Raw genomic sequence first — 22,363 nt, 5'->3', positions numbered from 1 at the left:
TCTTCCTATACTGCAATCAAGGCAGGCAAATCTTTTAAGAGTTCTTACTATTTTAAGTTCACAAAGCCATTCAAGCCTTTTTGTTGTAAGCATAATAATTTCCTTTTTCTGCTTTTTATTCTATCAAACACAAGCAGATACTGATCTCATCTGTCTTATATAATAAAAGCTCCAAAACTGTAAAATTGGGAACACAGATTTACATTGTCCTGCACTGAATAAGGCGATGACTCCCAACAGTATTCTAATGAAAATAAGAATAATAGTAGTCATAGTTTGTTTTCATAAATTAAAACACTCCTTAAATTTGCCATTCCTACATCCCCGCCCTTCCTCAAATTACTAAACCACTCTTCATATATGGAAAAAAGAAAAAAGGTAGGGATTTCCCATGGGGCGCATGGGAAACGAATCTGACTAGTATCCATGAGGATGAGGGTTTGATCCCTAGCCTCACTCAGCAGGTCGGGGATCGGTGTTGCCGTGAGCTGTGGTGTAGGTTGCTGACACAGCTCGGATCCTTCTTGCTGTGGCTCTAATGTAGGCCAGCAGCTGTAGCTCTGATTTGACCCCTAGCCTGGGAACTCCATATGCTGCCAGTGCGGCCCTAAAAAGAAAAAAAAAAAAAAAAAGAAAAAGAAGAAAAAATAAAAGGCAGATTTGCTGCACTTTAGGTCAGAATATGCAGGCATATCTTAAGCCAAGCTTAGGACCAGCTTTTTACTATGAATCTGGAGTGAGGATTTGATTTGAATGTAGTACCCTGACATCTTCATGGCTATTATTTCCTTTGCATTTTAGATGACAGTCCAGATGTGAATACAATCATATGAACACCTAATGTATCACCTTTTCCTTCCCACATTTTTCTTAGCCACTGGTTCTCTCAAGAAATTTGGAATTGTTCACTGTGTTCCAAAGAGATGAGGTGGGTCAGCAAAAAGAATTCCAGTAAATTTCAATGAACAGTTTCATAAGAAGGAATACTATTTGAAATTCTGATTTTACCATATACTTATATTAGCTCTACTATTTAGAACAGGGTCAGTAACTATTTGAAATTCTGATTTTACCATATACTTATATTAGCTCTACTATTTAGAACAGGGTCAGTAACTATTTGAAATTCTGATTTTACCATATACTTATATTAGCTCTACTATTTAGAACAGGGTCAGTAACTCCTATACATATGAAGAAGAAGACATGGGGTTGGGGATGTAAAAACAAAGGAGAACTGTAACAATGGAAGGAAAAGTCAAATGAAGAGGAGTGTCTGACATAGTGGCAGAGTACTACTAAGCAATTTTCTCAATTCTGCAAGTACCCCTGAAATTAGCCTTGGACCAATAATTTGAGAGAAGACCTTAACAGAATTTTTATGGAAGAATCAGAATGTTAGACTTGTGAAGGAAATGAGAAGTTACTTAATTTATTGTGACTCTTTGATCTGACAGTTAAAGAAACTGGTGCTTCTGAAGACATTTTAGTGAACAAAAGAGAGCATAAGGTAAAGGGAGGCTGGTTTCTTTCACATGCATTTCAACCCAGTCTTTACAAAAGTAAAAGTTGTTTGTGTACTTGCTTGATTTTCATTAACCATCAGGTTTCGCCAGGGCAAAGAATCTGATTTTATTTATTCCCAATTGCACCAAACAAATGAATGATGAATAGTGGGTAGACACAAAAATCTAATTGTTTATTACTGTGTTAGTAGAACCCTTAGGTACCCATTATCTAACCTAGTTTTTTTTTTTTTTTTTTTAATAAATGAAAAAGAGTGACAATTAATGGAGGTCCAGAATGACCAAGTAAATTGTCCAAAGTACATAACTTGTTAGTGCTGGAAGCTAGATTGGACCCCCAGATTCTTAAATTCAGAGTACCCCTCTTTCATTACAGCACACTACCTCCACGTACAAGGAACTCAGTTGTCTTGTGGTACTTTAACTTTCTATATTTGGCCAGTTCTCAGTGTGGTGGATGGTCCATGGAAAATTAACGAGGGTAACCTTCTGGCATGTAAAATTACAGGAAATTCAAACAAAGTTAAAAGGGTGTTAATCTGGTTTTGCCTTTATTGTCTCTGGAACTTTGGGGTGAGCTTTTCTTTCTTTAGTTTCCTCATATGTAAAATGGTTATCTCTGCCCATTTCTCAGGATTGTGTTATAGGATCAATGAGATAATGCGATTGAAGATATTTTGGTAATTTAAACTACTATATTGTATCTTTCTTCATCTTCCAAGATCCTGTTCAAATACTGCATCTATGAAGGCTTTCATGATCCAGATGGAAGTACATTTCCCCTTCCCTGACCTCTCATAATAATTTTTATGCTTCTCTCAGGGTATTTATCACATTCTGCTTGTATGATATTAGTTGTGTAAGTCTCTTTTCCCATGGACTGACTGTAATAAACTGGAAGAAGCCATTAAAAAAAAAAAAAAATCTCTGTCCCCTACAGTAGCAAGTATTTAATAAATGTTCTGCAGAATGAATCAACACAGGTATTAATATTAATCAATAATTGACTTTTTTATAAAGAGTAAGCTGCAGAAAGTCATAGCCTAGCCTACAGATCTATTTTCAGGTATTATTTAAGCAACAGTCTCTCTGAAAGGCAATAATATATTACTGTGTATTTTTTTCCCACAGAACACAAAATCCCTTTTCATCCTTACACTATCATCATTTTCAGGGCAAATATTATCTTCTCTATTTTCAGATGGAAAAATCAAAGCCCAATAATACTATTATTAAATAACTTGACCCAGAATTAGGGAAAAGCCAGAAATATTACTGAAGTCACTTAACTCTCAGTCCTGTATTCTTCCCATTAGGCAAGGAACATTTCCCATGGCATCAGGACCCAGAAAAACTCTCCTTCCACAACTTTTTATGGATGGGTACAGAGCACATGCTTGTGAGCAAAGATGCACTTTTGGATTTTTCTTGTTTGAGGATTTCCTGATACATCTCCCTTAACACAAGCATGAGACTGAATACATATACACATGATAATTACCAAGTGGGCCAAGAGATCATTTTAAATAGTAATTTTAACATTATCTTGTATCACAAATGATATCTTTATTTTTAAAATAGCTTCCAAAACAAAAAAGAAAACAGAACATCAAAACTGCAAAATAATCACCATGGAAATTAATGAAGCTAAGAATAAGATGCAATTGAAAGCTTTAAATGTGACGGCTTCACCTCATAGCCTTGTTAGAGTAAGACAGGAATCATGTATAATATGCAAAATACTGCTAATAAAATAAAATTCTGCTGGTTTCCCCAGGAGAGACAGCTAATTTCAGAAATATGGGTTTAATATATTTCTTGACGGAATAAACGAGCAAATGAATGAGGGTGACAATTATGATGACTCAGCTGTTCTATGGGAACAAAGGAAGAGTATTCTCCCTATGGCCTAAAGTGAACTCTGGAACCTCTGTTTTTGGGTGGGGCTATGAAAAGTACACTAGATCCTGCGAGGTTTCCTGTAAAGGTATACCCCTGATACGACTTATCACTTTATGAGGAACAAATCAGAGTCTTACCCAATAACTGGATGTTTGAAGCCTAGCTTCTTGGTGGCCTCTTCTATTTCCTTTTCCAGCCAGGGTTGTGGGCGAATCAAGTACTTGACAAACTGGGATACCCACCACACTGCAGGATCACCATGGACTCGTACAAGTCGATCTGCAAGGTCTTCTGGGACAGCCAGGGGTAAATATGGAGGACGAGGATGAACACTGTCTACAATGGGGAGCTCAACCACCTGAACATTTTTGTCCTTTACTTCACCTGAGGGAATATCAAAACATACCATCATCACCACGTTGTATTCCTTACATAACTACCATTTGACAAGAGTTCACTCTAGATGTTTTTATCTTCACAGAAACTCTAAAATAACTTCATTTTACAGAGGAAGTTCAGTAACTTGCCCTAGGTACTAGAGTAAAAATGACAGAGCTGAATTTCATATTCAGGTTGGTCTGCTTCTCAAGTCCAGGACCTTTCCTTTTTTATCATAATATGCTGCCATATCAATACCTCATATCCCAGATGAGAACAGTATCCAGCACTCAAAGTATCAAATAACCATACTGCCCGTGAACATGGCCCCCTAAGCAAAGTTCTGCTTTTTGGAATTAGACAAAGTATTCTCAAAACCTTCATCTTGTCATTATAGCGAATAACTCTTACATATTTTCATGACAGAGCACAATGACTCTAGAGATATCTAAAGTAAGTATCTTTTTTTTTCTTTCTTTTTTTTTTTTTTTTTTGTCTTTTTAGAGCCACACCTGTGGTGTATGGAGGTTCCCAGGCTAGGGGTCTAATCAGAGCTACAGCTGCTGGCCTACACCACAGCCAAAGCAATGCCAGATCCTTGCCATGTCTGCGACCTACACCACAGCTCACGGCAATGCTGGATCCTCAACCAACTGAGCAAGGCCAGGGATTGAACCCTCAAACTCATGGTTCCCAGTCAGATTTGTCTCCACTGCACCACAATGGGAACTCTGAGTATCTTTATCTTTTGAAGAAAAAAAAAATTAGGTAGTTCTAAAGTCTTTTTTTTTTCTTGGCCAAAATTAGACCTATTATATTCTCAATGATGATAATAACAGAATCTGTACAGATTGTTTACCTGGATATTAATTTAAAGTTAGAACAGAGATAGTTTTTGTAGAACCAATTTCTATATACCATTAATGTAACTGCTGTTCTATCCTCTATAAGCAACGAGAAAAACGAAAATGTGATAACAGCATCCTGAGTTATATACTAAAGACCACATACTTCAGAACCAATTTCTATATACCATTAATGTAACTGCTGTTCTATCACCTCTATAAGGCAACGAGAACAAACCGAAAATGTGATAACCAGCATCCCTGGAGTTTATATACTAAAGACCACATAGTAATAACTAGAAAACACAAAGAGACTAGGCAGAAAGATTTCACAAATATAAAATATACTGATTTAAAACTTCAATAACAGACAATGTTAATCTGAATATACAAAATAACTCCAGTTAAGGTGTCATCATTGTGCGCAATAAATTAGAATCATAGTTAATCACTGGACCATTAAAGAAAGAATGTACTTGTAGAGAACGGACCCAGAATATGTTTAAAATGTATTCAGCAGAATGAAACACAGTCCTCAAATTCTGTTTTTCTACATATATGAAAAAAAATTTTAAATAAATTACATGATCTGGGTATGTAATCACTCAGATGACTGCATGGTTATTAGAAAGTCAGGTGGTGTAACTAAGAATTAAAAATGTCTGGTTTATATACTCTCTCTCTCTCTCTGATACATAAAAGTCATTTCAGGATTCTTAGAACAAAGCCCTTGAAACATGAGATTTGTTGCATGAATAATAGTAATAAAAAATTCACCACCAGTATTGCAGTTCATCTAGTATACCAGTTAAGAAAGAGCTGAGAACTTTTATCAGATGAGAAACTTATAATTAAGAGTGTATGGAGAAAGAGTGAGCTGTGTTTTAAATTAAACTCTAACAGCCTCCCTACGGCAGGAAAACTGGAGTGCTTTTCCTGATGTGGAGATGATAAGAAAAAAAGTCAGGTAGTAAGGTAGCACACCTTTTTATTTTATTTTTTTTGTAAAAAACGAAGAGAGAAAGAAAGTGGACCCTGGCTTCTCATATAAGACCATAAACAAAAGCAAAATGAGTAGGGCTACTTCTTTTTTGTGATTTCTTCCTAAAAAGATTATTCTAAATGTCCCATGTAACTAGCTCCAGACGTCACTCATGTGAAAGTATTACCTCCTGATAGTCCCGAGGCCTCAACTGCCTTATAGTCAACCTTACTTACTATTTCATTTCAGAAAGAAATGAAAATGATCCCTACACCTTCAAGACACAGAGCTCAGCTTATATTCATTTATTCATTCATTCACTTGTTCAAATATTTACTGATACTATTATGCCAAACACTGTACTTGGAAGAGTATGGACTGATGAAATGGTTCCCGCTGTTCAAGATTTCTAGTTCAAAAACATCACCTAGAACTAGATTGCTTTTGGTGAAAGAAAAATAAACAAAATAAAACAAAACACCATGACCAACAAACATGCTACCCAAAATATATCAAAGACTCAATTGCCTAGTAAAATATTAAGAAAGGGATATTCATATTTATAAATGAAAAAATTATCATAGAATAAAAGTTTAGCTTCCTCAATGATATATTTCAAAGTGAAATAACATATAACATAGTATAAGCTATAGAAGGTCTTTTCTTTTACTTGATTACCACATAACATTTTTTTATTCTATTGGAATATACATTCAAAAGAACTTAAATCTGGAACAGATCCTAGAGATAATCTTATTCAGTGTTTTATAAACTTGAGTCATTTGTGTACCACCTTTATAATTTTTACCATATCCATGTACTACTTAATGTTTGTTTTTTTCCTCATGTTATTGTTTACTGTCTCTTTGTTACAACAAATTCTGAGGGGCCTTTGTTAAAAAAATCTAAGAGTTCATAAGTATTCTACATTCATTGCAAAGTGTACATTTCAGTAATGCTATGTCCCACTTACTGCTTTTTACTTTGAATTCCACTTAATTATCATAATATGGCAGTGGACACTGTAACTTGCATTTTGTTTGCATTTTCTCTGGTATAATCTAATTCGATGTTTAATTTTAAACTCTTGATACATTTTGTTTTCATAACCAATTTACATTTCCTATGATATACCCACCTCATTCTCACCATGTTATTTTATGCTTTCTCTTGATTGTGCTTTCTTTTTTTGCTGTTGAGCATAGTTGATTTACAAAGTTACATTAATTTCAGGTGTAAAACAAAGTGATTCTGTTATACATACACGTATATCTATATTTTTCAGATTCTTTTCCCTTATAGTTTATTACACAATATTGAATACAGTTACTTGTTCTATACGGTAGGCTCTTGTTGATTAAGAGAGGTTAAGAGGACTTCTCAAAGTTAATACAGCTAATAAAAGGGCCAGATCAGACTCTAGGGTTTACTCCATTGCTTGTATTACATTCTGCTTTCTGAACATACATTTTTAAAAAAGCATTTAAGTACAAGTCCTTTGATCAATCAAGAGTGCTTTGCCATTCTATTAAGATTTCAGTGTTGTTAAATAAAAAACAAACAACAACAAAAAAACCCAAAAGGTGTTCCCGTTGTGGCTCAGCAGTAATGAACCCAAGCTGTATCCATGAGGACGGAGGTTTGATCTGTGGCCTTGCTCAGTGGGTTAAGGAACTGGTGTTGCTGTGGACTATGGTGTAGGTCAAAGGCATGGCCAGGATCTTGCATTGCTGTGGCTGTGGTGTAGGCCAGCAACTGCAGCCCCCATTTGACTCCTAGCCCAGGAACTTCCATATGCCACAGGTAAGGCCCTAAAAAGACTTAAAAAAAAAAAAAAAAGAGAGAGAGAGAGAAAGAGAGAGAGTGTGTGAGGAAAAAGAAAAAAAAAAAAAAAAAAAAAACAACAACACTGCATCAACCTTTTAACAAGAGAATGTATAAGATGTACAAATCATACATAAGTCAGAATTATTCATTTGTAATGAACCAATGCAAACTAGCCTGGGTGTTACACAATTGATTGCCTAGTTCAATTGACTGCCTAGTTCAACTTGAATAGATACAGTCATTGTTAATTACCTCAGAGACTTATATTTAAGATTACCTCTCTGGTTGATAATTCAGTTTTATCAGGTCACTCTCTTTGCTAAGGGCAGATTAAGACTCAAAAGGCTTGTTAGTACACTTACAGCCCTCAGGCAGGAGCACAGGTAGCTCTTTGAAAGGGAAGATTTCCACGGCTACAGGCAAGTACCTCTAGAGGAGCCCTGCCAGTCAATTCATAATAGCCCACTTAAAGGCATTCTCTGTCAACAATCCATGTAACACAGTCAGAGACACTAGCTCTGTAGTTAGGCAGTTAGAATCATTAGTCTTCAATAGCCTCAATAGAAAGGGCTTGAGAAACTTAATATCTACCATGAATGAATGGGTTCTGCTATAACAAAAAATGCTTCAAAAGTGGAAAAAATTTGGGTCCCAGTCCATAAGATTTCTTCTGCATTTACTGTCTTCTTTCTTTAACTGCTATGCAGCAAATGCTATCACTATGAATTGTGAGAGAAGCGGAACTCAAGAGGGGGAATTCTCCTAAAAACAGAATTCATAGAGCTCAGAATGGTCAAGGCAAAGAGGTTTGAAATAGGGCTGTGAGGTGAGAAAAATCTCCAATAAGGTATCATTACCTAGAACTTAAATTCACTTGGGGTGAGTTGGGGCTTATTAATAAGTTTTTGGTGATTCTGAACTAGAAAAGCTGTCTCTTTTTTGCACTCAAGTCTCTTAAAGAGATTTCCTTCAATACCCAAATAGGTCCAGACTTCCTTCAAACAGGTACAGAGCTGTGGAATGAGGTTTTTTTCGTTGTTGTTTTTTAAGGCCACACCCGTGGCATATGGAGGTTCCCAGGCTAGGGACTGAATTGGAGCTGTAGCCGCTGGCCTATGCCACAGCCACAGCAATGCCAGATCCAAGCCTCATCTGCGACCTATACCACAGCTAACGGCAATGCCAGATCCTTAACCCACTGAGCAAGGCCAGGGATCACACCTGTGTCCTCATGGATACTAGTCAGATTTGTTTTTGCTGAGCCTCGAGGGGAACTCCTGGAATACGGTTTTAGTTCTCTTCCTAAGGGTTGCCTTGAATAGTTATAGCCACTAGGTGCCATCACATCCAACAGCACTGGAAAGACTGCCAACTGCTGAGACTCATGGCTCTATTTGAGACTGAAGCAGGGAGAGACAGCAAGCAAAATTTAGGAAGGCAAATGCCGATTTATGTAGTGCCCTGTCTGCAATACACAGTGATTAAGAGTATGGGCATTGGAGTCACAAAAATTGATGTTCAAATCCTCTGTCACTTGACAGTTGTGTGACCTTGAATAAGTTATATTTAACTTCACCCCTGTTTCTTCATCTGGAAGGTGGTACTGATAACAGCACATTTCTCGTCTGTAAATTGAGATTAATAATAGTATATTACTCATCAAGTTATTCTGAGGATGAGTTATTTCGTGAAGATAGATGAGTATAATGCCTGACACGGTAATTCTCAAAAATGTTATTTCTTTATCCTGGGATCAATTATGGTAAACAGTTCTCAAGAAACTGGCTACAGTTTGGTCCAGGAAGATATTATTTGCCAAAATATCACATTCTCTGAAAAATATATTAAAGCATCTCATTTCGGTGAGTCAAAGATATACTCCCAAAGTAAATCTTATTCAGACTATTTACCACGGGCAATAGAACAATGAGCAGCAACTCTGAGCTATCTGAAAGTTCTGATATTCTATCATCACTCACTTGATTTGATCAAACTTCTGTGCTATACTAAAAGCATCGTATCAAATAATTTGTCTAAACTAGTCTTTCTGTTCATAGTTCAGCAAGGAATTTGTATGCTTAAATTCTATCCACAAAAGACTATCTGGAATTCTGGGGCTTATATCTTCTTTGCCACTGTGTGGCCTAAGATGACTGGTAAAATTCTTATTTAACTCTTTGAGACTTGGTGGAGAAGGCAAGAGTAAGAGAAGATTAAGATCCCGCGTTGCTGTGGCTCTGGTGTAGGCCAGTGGCTACAGCCCTGACTAGACCCCTAGCCTGGGAACCTCCATATGCCGCGGGAGCGGCCCAAGAAATAGCAACAACAACAACAACAACAAAAAGACAAAAAAAAAAAAAAAAAAAAAAAAAAAAAAGATCAAAAATGAACTCTCAGTGCTGAGACATCTAGAGGCATAGGGAGCTTTCTTGATTTTACTTGACTTATAAATAAACATTAAAAAAAAAAAGAAAATCACATAAATGTGTGATTTTGGGATTTTAACACGATGGCATTAATATTTATACCCTCATTTAATGACTGAGCTCTGTTCTCATTGAAAATATGAAAGAAAGATATACTATTAAAAAGTGAACATCTGGGCTACTTTCCTTTTGTTTTTCAGCCACTACGGCTGATAGAGAGCTCTTCCTGAACTTGAATAAGCAACTGTCGCCTGCCATATGAATTCCATCACTGTGCTACTTAAGCAACAACTCAAAAGACTGTTATTATTGCAGTTTTAAGCCTTCAACCAATTGAGTGAAAAGTTCTAAATTCAATCATATGAAACACACTGCAGTGTTAGCAACATTCTTAAGAATTAGCATATCACACTATGGGAACGACTGTGCAGTATTCTTATGAGGTGCGTGCTGCTTTTATGCCTTGCAAAAGCAACTAGACTCATGGTTCACTGAACTCAAATGATATTCTGACAGACTTAACTCTGGATTGTGGACTCAAAGGACAGTTAATGGAAAATATGTAATATCTTAGTGAATTATGCAGTTCAGGTTAAGACAGGCAGGACAGTGTCAAAAGAAAAAAGAGCAAAGAGATTCGTTTGCTTCATGTCACTAAATGGAATGTTTCCTGAAGTCATTCTTCATGTTTCTGAAGCAAATTTGGTAATTTAACTTTTATATACATGTATGCTATTTTCCTAAGAGGTTCTAGACAGTCCACAGACAGCTCATTATTAAGGGGATGCTGCTAAGAGTTCATTGATGATTCAGATTGCACCGGCCCTATAACTCCTTGGTTAGAGGTTTAGAAAGCTTTTTGTTTGTTTGCTTTTTAATTATTTAATAGTTTTTCCTAAATTAGAACCTCCTTATAACACAAAGGGTCTTAAAGAATCCTAGAAAAACTTTTCTCATTAGTAAGAAGAGAATGGAAAAAAGGAAAGCATTAGAAACAAAGACAAGGCTTAATTTCATCGAATTTGCTAAAGAGGCAAATCCCAATCTCTCTTTCCCATTAAAAAAAAAAAAAACAACATCAGAATTCCATTCTTATATTCCTGTTATTCTTTCATCATGTCACACCTCCTTAAAAGAAACAGCCTGGAGAAAAGCCCTCAAGGTAAAAATGCCTTTCACTCCTTAGGAATTCCTGGAAGAGGTGATGGAGTGAGCAGGTGTGCCATCAGGATCTCACAGCATGAGGCTGACAGTTGGCACACTGGGTTCCATTTGGTTTTGGGGGAATTTTATAGCTGTCTTTGTGGTTAGCAGACAGTTGGAGAGCTAGGAATGTGATGTTTCATATGGGATTTATAACTACTTGTAAATTTTCTGCTGTTATCATCCAATTGTGTTAAATCAGGAAGAGCCCATTAGGGACTTTTGAGGATAGGGTAAAGTCCATCCTAATACCCTAAGATACAAGAGTTATAACCAGAAATTCTGGCTGTACTATGAGAGAAAATGGAAACACAGAGTCATATTGGAAGAAGGAGATAATGACAAAACAAAGACTTTTGTGGAAAGGGAGAAGACAACCTCATCAAGTACGTCACTGTGCTTAAGCACTGTAAAAATTATTGACAAAACAGACACACATCTTGGCCTACTGAAAGAGGGATTAGAACAGCAAACCTCCCTCAAATTGTATGCTAGACCTGGGAGTTCCCGCTGTGGCTCAGTGGAAACAATCTGACTAGCATCCATGAGGACGCAGGTTCAATCCCAGGCCTTGCTCAGTGGGTTAAGGATCTGGCGTTTCTGTGAGCTGTGGGGTAGGTCACAGATGTGGCTCAGATCCCGTGTTGCTGTGGCTGTGGTGTAGGCTGGCAGCTGAGCTCCAATTCGACCACTAGCCTGGGAACCTCCATTTGCGCAGGTGTAGCCCTAAAAAAAAGACCAAAAAAAAAAAAAAAGAAAGAAAAAATCGTATGCTAGACCAATCCCTAAAGTACCAGCGGCTCCAAGAGTTACTCTGCTGCTATCATGTCCATCTTTAGCTCTTGCTGCTGTCTCAGACCACAGTTTGTCTTCCTTCCCACCTGCCTCCACCTCCACTGTGGAAGAAAGAAGATGGGGAGTGGGGTGTGGCTTTACGTGCCATGCCACGGCTCCTGCTATCACTGCTGCTTCCAATCTGGTGTATGTCACCTGATCCTCCCCTTTTCCTGGTCTAGGTTGTATTATATCTCTAGAAAGAGAGCTAATACTTTCCAATCTATGGCCTTTGGTGGCATAGCTGAGAAAAATACTATAACGATACTATTCAAAAAATGGCTATATTTTACCCATTCTGGCTTAACTAGAGGAAGAGCAGGGGATATCCATAAATGAAGAAAAAGAACTATGAGGTGAAAGGCATGGAACCTTAATTAATGGAGCATGGAGAGAGGAGGAAGGAGGAAGGTAACCATAGCAAACAAGGCAAAGAGTAGATGTCTGATGGCAAGAAGTAGTCTTTTCCTTATTACTGCTTAAAAAAGGTAACACTCTGTAAAGATTAGATACTTTACATTATGGCTCCCATGCATTTTTCATTTATGCTTAAAACAGGGACAGTACAACCACAACCTTCTTCAGAACCTACACTAGAATTTGCAAAGGAATACTTCTATCACTCCCATGCCAAGGACATTCCTGCTGTTTCTCATTATATGCAACATATTTTCCAACCTATAGATAGTTATCTATTAATAGGCCACAAAGACTTATCTGGTAGATCTCTAAATCAGAGGCCACCATTTATCATAATCCTATTTTCATCTCAACTGATAAAGATGCTGGCAAGGATGAGGGTCCAGAGTCTGTTCTCTCCATATGTTTTACTCCTTCTCAATGATCCATGCTGTAAGCCACTTCCAAAATAGCTCCTGCATCCACCCCCCCCGCCCCACCTCTCTATCAGCATCTTGAATTAAGAGCTAACATCTGTTGAACACCAACTATATGCCAGGTACTACACTAAACACTTTCCATACATTATTATCCCAGTTAGTCTACAAAGTCTTTCTGAGGTAAGTACTTTCTTATCCCCATTTTACAGACAAGGTTAAGTAATTTGTTCAAGGTCACACAGCTAGCAGTCAGAAATAGGAGTTGAACTCACATTTAATTCCAGAGTTTAAAGTCTTAACTCCATTCCTATTCCACTACCTTAAACTTACAGAGAAAGCCAATGTGATTCCTCATGGAGTGAAAAAGAGGGCGGGGAGGGGGCCAAGGCTCCAAGGGTGAGTTTAAGTAGCAAGACCAAGGAAGAAGTAAGTTAACCTCCATGGTAAGGTCCAGATCTCTTTCTACAGAGTGCAGTGGATCTAGAAATTTAATATTAAGTAAAGGACATAAACTTCAAATACTGACCATGTGTACCCATATAAAGCTATTAGAAGATGTGAATTAAAACAAACATTTCCATTCACTGTCATTCTGGGCTCACACTGGGATCCCTGAAAAAACAAAAATAATGGCCAAAGACAGCTGATCCCAAATTTAAATTATTTATATGAAATAATTAAGGTGATTTTTAGTCAATTTAAAGCTCATGGTTAAGAGTTAATAATACCTTCACAATTTGATTGTAAAGAGAGAATATGAATTAGCTAACCTGTGATAGTCTTATTGCCTAATAATGATATTAATAAGCACCCCATGAAGGAGAAATAGTCTACTTCAGAACAAAGAATCTGGAAGTGAAGTTATTATAAAGAGATTTATTAAACTTATAAACCATTTTCCCTATTATCTATTTACATACTTATTTTCAACATTAAGACAAAAATTATTTTGCAATCTAAAATACTTCTGTCCTTAAAAAATACTTCTCCTTTAATTTCTTAAGTGGTGTACTTAGGGACAAATAAAAACAAATTTCAATTTACTCATGAAGACCTTATAAGCTGAAGTATCTACTCCTGATGATATGATCAGACTCCTGATTATATGATCTAAAATATTTTGTATTTTCAGAAAAAAATTGCCTTGATTAACCTCATTTGTGTGACAAAAGATTAAAAAATAATCTTTTCTCTTTTATTAAAAATGAAAGAGAAAGAATGTTTAGAGGTGATATAAAGTAATTTTTAAGTCAACTCAACAGTTTGCTAAGTTGAATATACAGGAAGGAGGATAACCACAATTGTGCTTATATGTGAATACATTTGTGCATCAACTACTGCATCTCAAGAATAAAGAGAAATAACTTTTTTTTTTAAGTGGATGGAGATCTTCCAAATGACAGCAAGATGATTCTCTTCTATCTGAAAAGATGAAAGCTGAGAGAGGATATGTTCAAAGCCTAGAAAAAAATCATGAAATATTTAAATAATGTGTTCAAGATGTGTTCATCAAATCTTAGAATTAGGAACCTTTCACTGGTGCTTGGGAAAAGTTCTTTAAGAATAAATAAAACGAAGCATCATTTTATACAATTGATAGACTTCTTATAGGACTCATTATCCCCTTGACATCATGGATGGCACATATATTTTTTATAAATGTCACTGAGAACTACTATTAAATCATTTCTGAACTGGATGAATTAATGACATGACCCCAAATGCCTTTTTTAGTTTCAATGCATAGGAAACACTATATACAAGATAATAAGACTCTGTTACATTTTGTCTCTAAAGGATGCTTCTTCTTTGTATACTAACAGAGTATTATTTCTTTTCCTTGCAGTATGGAGATAATAGCTACACATACCATTGCAACAAGAAACAGATAAAAGGAAGAAGAACAGAATATTACTTATGTCTGCTGACACTGCTTACTTGGCTAGAATAGAATACAAAATTCATAAAATAAAGGATGCTGGAGTTCTGACATTGGTAACTCATAGTTAAGTTTTGTAGAACAAAACTTGTACCTGACTATTTCCTCTCATCAGTATCAAAAAAGGATTTATTGAGAACTGTTTTAGTTAAGATGACTGGTTGCAAGGACTAGAAACTTGGTCAAATTAGCTCACATGAAAAGAAGATTACTGAAAAAATACAAGGAAACTGCCAAGAAACAAAGAGTAAGAAGGACAACTACCTTATAGCAAACGGGAAACCTGCAATTCCTACCATCTCTTTGTGGCCACATGGTCTGCACAGGTCACCTACACTCTCTGCTAACTGACTTCTTTCTTGTTTAGGACCCGTTTTGTAGCCATCAGTTTCAGTCTACAGGATTTTACAACTTAGTCTCACCCTCAGATAAACTATAGTCTCTGTCTTATAATGACACTAACATATACTGAGACCATGTGACAAATACTCTGCTAAACTGTATTAAAATAATAAAGAATAGTATTTCTCTTAATTACCAAAAACTACCCTATACAGCAAGTACACTTATAGATGACCAGTGAAGGGGTTATAATCCAGACTGATCAGACTTCAGAGCTGGAGTGTTCAACTCCAAGATCAGATTACCTGTCAATGGGTATCTTATTGGCACAGCCCAGCCTAACAGATTAGTTTCCAAGAGTCAGGTTAATCACTTTGGCCTGTACAGCTGTGAATACCTGCATGCATGAGTGTGTGTATGTGGGTGTGCCCATGCATGCATGTGTGTAAGAGGGGAGGAGTGGTTACATGATATATACAAGATAGCAAGGGTTATATTGTCCAAATAGATGCTATTTTATGAAGTGTGAGAAGTTAATAACTGAAGTGTAGAAAAACTTTGGCTTTTAGGAATTTAAAATTTTAGGTAGTTAATCTCAGAACACAGGGTAATTTTAAGAACTATTCATGCACATACTTCTATCACTGCATTTACCAAGTTGTAAAATAATTATGCTTTTGTGTTATCTGACATCCCCATAGGTCTGGACTAAAGACATAAACCTTGACCCATTCATCCTATTGCCTCAGCAATTAACACTATTCCAGGCACATAAAAAGCACGAAAGTAAGTTCTTAACTGAATGAATGAATTTAATTCATAAAGCACTGTCATTAACATGGATCCCACAGTCTGTTGCAGGAAATAATCACTTAGTAAGTGAGGCCATCATTTAGTATCAGTATCACAATCCTTCTTTTTTTTTTTTTCTTTCCTTTTTCTAGGGAAGCACATGCTTACCACTGAGCCACAATGGGAACTTACCAGTATCGCAATCTTAACATCATAAGTAGATTTTGATATTTTAGAATATCACCAGTTTTACCACTTTAAGATGCAAAATAGTCAAAACTACTATTTAAGAACTTTACCTGTCTCTTAGAAAAGAAATACATGAAAGTGGTATGTAAATACTTGCCAGGTTATATCTATATAACATCCATATTCTTACTGTTTGCACAGCACAGCACTTCAGAAATATATAGGCATTCTTCCTTGGATCCTTCAACCATTTTTAAAGTATATACTACCTAAACAGGAGAACAGTAAAGAAGATAATATTCTTGCTTTTATTATTTTGTTAAGATTCACTGTACACTTTTCCAGGGAGTTGAATCTAATTCCTGGACCCAAAGAATTATCTTTGAGAGTGACAAATACTATGGAATCTATATTTTAGTTAATAAATAATGTCAGAATTTATAGGTAATTTTTACATGATATACAGAGCCTGATGGAACTGGAAATTATGCTAGGCATGTTTTAGGTATATTTTATTGCTAGAAAAAAGACTGTTGTTCATTTAGAATTTTGTAGGGTTCACATTGTGTAATAACTTGGATAATTAAATTAATTTATAAGATTCTCACTTGGAATATTCTACACATCATAACAGAAAACACAAAAATAAACTTTACATTTAAAACTAACATTTTCATGTCCCTTGTAATTGTTTCTTCTGACCATTATTATCATTACAATAAAACATATTATACTTTTTTTTAGTTTCAGAGAATTTTCACATATAAGTTCAATTTATTTGCAGCAGAGGTCCTTGTTCTCCTTAACAAGGTCTACCTTCCATGGAAACTATTTTATCAGAGCCTAACCTTCTAAAGTTTTACCAAATCCTAAGACAGACCTAATCAAAAGGCTATAGAGTATGTCCTTCCCCCCATAATACAGCACCACATAAACAGGGCTGCTGAATAGTAACAAAGGATTACAGCTAAAAGAACTGCCTATTTAAGAAGTCTCTAAGAAAACTCAAAAACGACATGGGAGACAAAACCCCACAAACCAACTGACACTAGAGGAAAATTTAACATCTGATACCAAAGCTACAGTTAACAGTAAACACAGGCTAAGATAGACAAAAAAATCACACACTAAAGGCCTATCTACTTCCGTTCAGTTTTTACCCAATACATCATGTCTAGCTTTCAACAAAAATTACAAGATATGCTAAAATGCAAAAAATATACAGACTGAAGAGACAAAGCAACCATCAGATCCAGACTCATATATGACAGATATTTTAGAATCATCAGAACAGGAATTTAAAATAACTATGACTAATATGCTAAGGAACTTTAATAAAAAAGAAAACAATCTGCAAGAAGAGATGAGTAATATAAGCAAAGAGATGGAAAAGTTAAGACTCCGCGGAAAATGCTAAAAATAAAAAACACTGTAACAGAAATGGAGAATGCCTTTGATGGGGGCTCATTAATAGACTAAACATGACCAAGGAAAGAATCAGTGAACCTGAGGATATGACAACATAAATTTACAAAATTGACTAGAAAGCGAAAAAAGATTGACATCTTTGTCTAGTCACTTATGATGGAGCACGATAATGGGATAAAAAAGAATGTATACATGCATGTGTAAATGGGTCACCATGCTGTACAGTAGAAAAAAAATTGTACTGGGGAAATAGCAATTAAAAAAAAGGAATGAAAAAGATGGAACAGAATATCCAAGAACTGTGAGACAATTACAAAGGTAAACACACATGTAATGGGAATACCAGAGGAGTAGAGAGAGAGAAAGGAAGACAAGAAATATTTGAAGTAATAATCCCTCAGAAATTTCCAAATTTAACGACAGACATCAATCCACGGGTTTAGGGAGCTCAGAGAGAAACCAAGCAGCAGGAATATTAAAAACAAAAAATCTGTGTCTATGAATGTTATATTCAAACTATGGAAACTCAAAGACAAATCTTGAGAGAAGTCAAAGAAGTAGGGGGAACCTTATCAATAAAAGAACAAGAATAAAAATTACACAGGCCTTCTTGTCAGAAACCATGCAAGCAAGAAGAGGGTAGTGTGAAATACTTAAAGTTTTCAAAGTATAAAAAACCAGCCACTTATAAATTTACCTTCAGTAAAATTATCCTTTAAAAGTCAAGGAGAAATAAAGACTTTCTTAGATAAGCCAAAATTGAGGGAATTTGTTGCTAGCTTCAGAGAGAAGAAGAAATGCTATGTCAGCAACTCACTCACTCACACACACACACACACACACACACACACACACACACACACGAGTGTTAGAGAAGGAATAAATGAAAGTAAAAGAATTTCTTTTTCTTATTCTTAATTAATCCAACAGATAGTAGTTTGTTGGAAGTAATAACAACAACAAACTATTTGGTGATTGTAACTTATGGATGAGTGAAACAAATGATAGTGCTTTAAGGGATGGGAGGGAGGAACTGGGACTACTTTGTTATACGGTATTTGAAGTAGCCATGAAGTGGTACACTGTTATGTGAAAGTAGACTGGTAGCAATTAAAATGTGTATTACAATCTTTAGGGCACCACTTAGACAGGAAAGAAAATGGGGTCAAATATAATGATCAATTAAAACTAGAGAAGATAGATGAATAGAGGAAAATAAAAAAGCAACAAGGTCAACAAATAGAAAAGTCAGAAGTTGGTTTATATTAATCAAAATTTACCAATAATCACTTTAAATGTAAGTGGGTAGAATAAACTAATTAAAAGACAGGGACTGTCAGAGTGAATTAAAAAGCAAAACCCAACTATATATTGTCTTTAAGAAACATACCTTAGAGTTCCCCTTGTGGCTCAGTGGTTACAAACCCAACTAGTATCCATGAGGACATGGGTTCAATCCCTGGTCTCACTCAGTGGATTAAGGATCCAGCATTGCCCTGAGCCATAGCAACACCAGATTCGAGCCATGTCTGAGATCTACAAAACAGCTCATGGCAACATTGGATTCTTAACCGAATGGGTGAGGGCAGGAATCAAACCTGCACCTTCATGGTTACTAGTCAGATTTGTGTCCACTGAGCCACAACGGGAACTTCCCTTTCACAAAAAATAACCCAGATCACAGGTCTAAATGTAAAATGCAAAACAATAACACTTAGAAGATGAAAATAGGAAAAAAAAAAACCCTAGGTGACCTTTGGTTTAGCAATAAGTATTTAGATACAGCACCAAAAGAGCACAATCCATAAAAGAAAATACTGAAAAGCTGGATTTCATTAAAATTGAAAATTTCTCTCTGTGAAAGACATTGTTAAAAGAATAAAATGAAAAGCTACAAATGAGAGAAAACACCTGATAAAGGATTTATATCTGAAATTTTAAAAGAGCTCTTTAAATAATAAGCAAACAATCCTATTATAAAATGGGCAAAAGAACTGGACACCTTATGAAAGAAAATATTTGGATGGTAAATTAGCATGTGAAATGATATTTAACACTATAGGTCATTAGTGCACTGCAAATCAAATCAAAATACCATTACATGCCTATTAGAATGGCTAAAATCTAAAACAGTGACAGGACAAGTGCTGGGGTGGGGATGTGGAGCAACAGGAACTCTCATTCATTGCCGGTGGGAGTGTAAAGTAGTATAGCTACAGTTAGGGACTCAATGTTTGTGGCCTCCCAAAACTGACACATTGAAGCTCTAACCCCTAGTGTGATGATATTAGGAAGTAGGGCCTTTGGGAGGTAATTATGTTTAGATGTAGCAATGAGGGAGGGGCCCCAATGATGGGATTAGTGCCCTTAATAGAATAAGAAGAAGAAGAGATACCAGAGCTTACTCAGTCCATTACTGTGAGGATACAGGAAGAAGGTAGCTTCCTACAAGCCAAGCAGAGGGCCCTCAGGAAGAATCAAATTTGCTGGCACTTTGATTTTGGGCTTCCCAGCCTCCAGAACTGTGAAAAATAATGTCTGTTGTTTAAGCTACCCAGTCTGTGGTATTTTGTTATAGCAGCCCAAGCAGACTAAGACAGCCACCTTGGAAGACACTTACAAAGCTAAACAGTCTTACCATACAACTAGCAATCCCTCTCTTAGCTCTTTATCCAAATTAGTTGAAAACTATGCCCTCGCAAAAAACCTGTACATGAATGTTTATATCATATATTTTATTCATAACTGCCAAAAACTGGAAGCAACAAAGATGTCCCTCAATAGGTGAATGGATAGACAAACTATGGTGCCTCCATAAAATTCAATTATTATTAGTAATAAAAAGAAATGAGCTATCAAGCCATAAAAAGACATGGAGGAACCTTGGAAAAAAAGGTCAGAAAAGATTTCATAACATGATTCCAATTATATGACATTCTAGAAAAAGCAAAATTACGGAGACAGAAAAATCAGTGATTGTCAGAGGTGGTGAGTAGGGAGAGGAGTGAATAGGTAGAACATGGGATTTTTAGGGTAGTGAAACTATTCTGTGTGATTATGTAATGGTGGATACACAACAATATGAATTTGGCAAAACCCATAGAACTAGAGTACACAAAGACCGAGCCTCAATGTAAATTAGAGACTTTAGTTAATAATAATTATTGTATCAGCAATGGTTCATCAGTTGTAACAAAGATATCACATCAATGCAAATGTTAATAACAGTGGAACTGGGTTATGGAGGGGGATGGGAAGTAAAAGAGAGAACTGTACTTTCTAATAAATTTTTTGGTAAAGCAAAAACTGCTTTAAGAAAGTCTATTAATTAAAAAACACAGGCATCCAAAAATGACTAAAAGAATGCACATACGCAATATATTTAAGTCGATTTTTATGTTCTTTTTTATGTTTTCTACACTTTACGGGTTTTTCAGTAACAGGCATTGCTTTATATTTTAAAATTTATTTAAAAGTAATTATGCCAAATAGAAGGAAGAAGTTTAGCATTAACAGAACAATATGATCCAGATGAAATCAGATTCAGAAAATTCTAATCTCTGACACTGTTGCCCAATTAACACAATCTCTAATCCTTCTTTTTCTTGTTCTATATTAATTAAAAATCATACTACCTTCCTTTGGGGTTGTTTTCTGGAGAAAAATATAACGAGGATTTAAAAATTTTTAAAAAGATACCATAGAAACTGCTAAAAATTATTAATGATGGGAAAAGATAAGGTGTTTCCTTTGACTGAAAAGGGAGCTAGGTTCCAATGAAACCTCTAACCAACTAATAAATGCTGAACTTAATAAATTATGAACACAAAGAGAGTGTTTTATTAAATCAGAGGCTTTTTCAGTACATCTGGAAGGCTATGTGGAGGAACGGCTTAAGTTCAATAAAATACGATACACAGGTTACCTGAAACCTCTTTCCTGGGAAGAAACTTGTTCTATCAGGGTGTACTTAATTTCTACTTCAGTGTAGATGCTTTCAAGTTCACAACTTTAAGGATTTTCTGGTCAATATTGATATCAAGGCTATAATTTGATATAAGTGGAAATACAGCTTTCTTAAAGTCTTCTTTCTTCAATGGCAAAGAGACACATAAGTTTTGCCCTTATATAACAGTTTCTTATTCTTTGCTAAATGATAGAATTTCGAGGCTTAAAAGCAAATCATAATTAATCAAGCCCCTTTCCCTACTTACTGTCTCCAGACTATTAACAAAACAACTCTTAAAATTAACATTAATCTTTTACTGAAATGGCTTCCATGTAATATGTCACATTCATTAATAGACCTCAACCATTCACTTAAGCTCATCTAAGTAGCTTGATCAGGTCCCATGAAAATAACGTATGCTTTCTCTCATTCCAGCATGACACGAATAGAGATTTATTTCATATTGAACTTGAAAAAACAGATTTAAGAACAGGTGTCTCAGGCTAGATTTGGGACTGTATAAGTAAGCTTTCTGTTAGGGGATGATAAGAATATATTTAAAATTTTAATTGAAGAATGCCAGGCACCAGAGGCAAAGAGCATGTAATTTTTTAAATGCTAAATAAAGCCAGCTTCCAAAATGGGCAACTCACTGGTGGTTACAGCTGTTCACCATCAGGCAACAATTACACAAAAGCTCTCTATTTCTTGAGCTATATCTTATCTACATAGTGGACTATGGCCTCTGCACATCATTTCTGTACCCTGGGGTTAAGTTACCATAGTGTGGCACAAAACTATTCAAAGTGAAGGAAAAGCAATTTTTTAAAAATATTTACCATACAAAATTATCTACAATTACATCTCTTCTAATTAATTTATTATTGTTCTATTTAATAGCCTCTGAGAGAATCCGAATTCTTCCATTTAGTGCTGCTAGGGAAAAATGTGTCCAAATCTCT

General features: G+C 35.8%; 1 protein-coding gene across 4 annotated transcripts in view; it reads right to left on the bottom strand.

Annotated features, from left to right (window-relative positions):
* FUT8 (fucosyltransferase 8) overlaps positions 1-22,363 on the bottom strand; it is a 284,866-nt gene that overhangs the window by 21,925 nt on the left and 240,578 nt on the right. For all 4 annotated transcript variants that reach the window (XM_005666322.3, XM_005666321.3, XM_021098290.1 and 1 more), the window contains 1 exon segment: positions 3,566-3,812. In XM_005666322.3, the coding sequence (XP_005666379.2) occupies positions 3,566-3,812 (247 nt within the window).

Source organism: Sus scrofa, chromosome 7, assembly GCF_000003025.6.
Source record: "Sus scrofa isolate TJ Tabasco breed Duroc chromosome 7, Sscrofa11.1, whole genome shotgun sequence".
Lineage (NCBI taxonomy): Eukaryota > Metazoa > Chordata > Mammalia > Artiodactyla > Suidae > Sus > Sus scrofa.
This window is presented reverse-complemented; position numbering and strand designations above follow the sequence as displayed.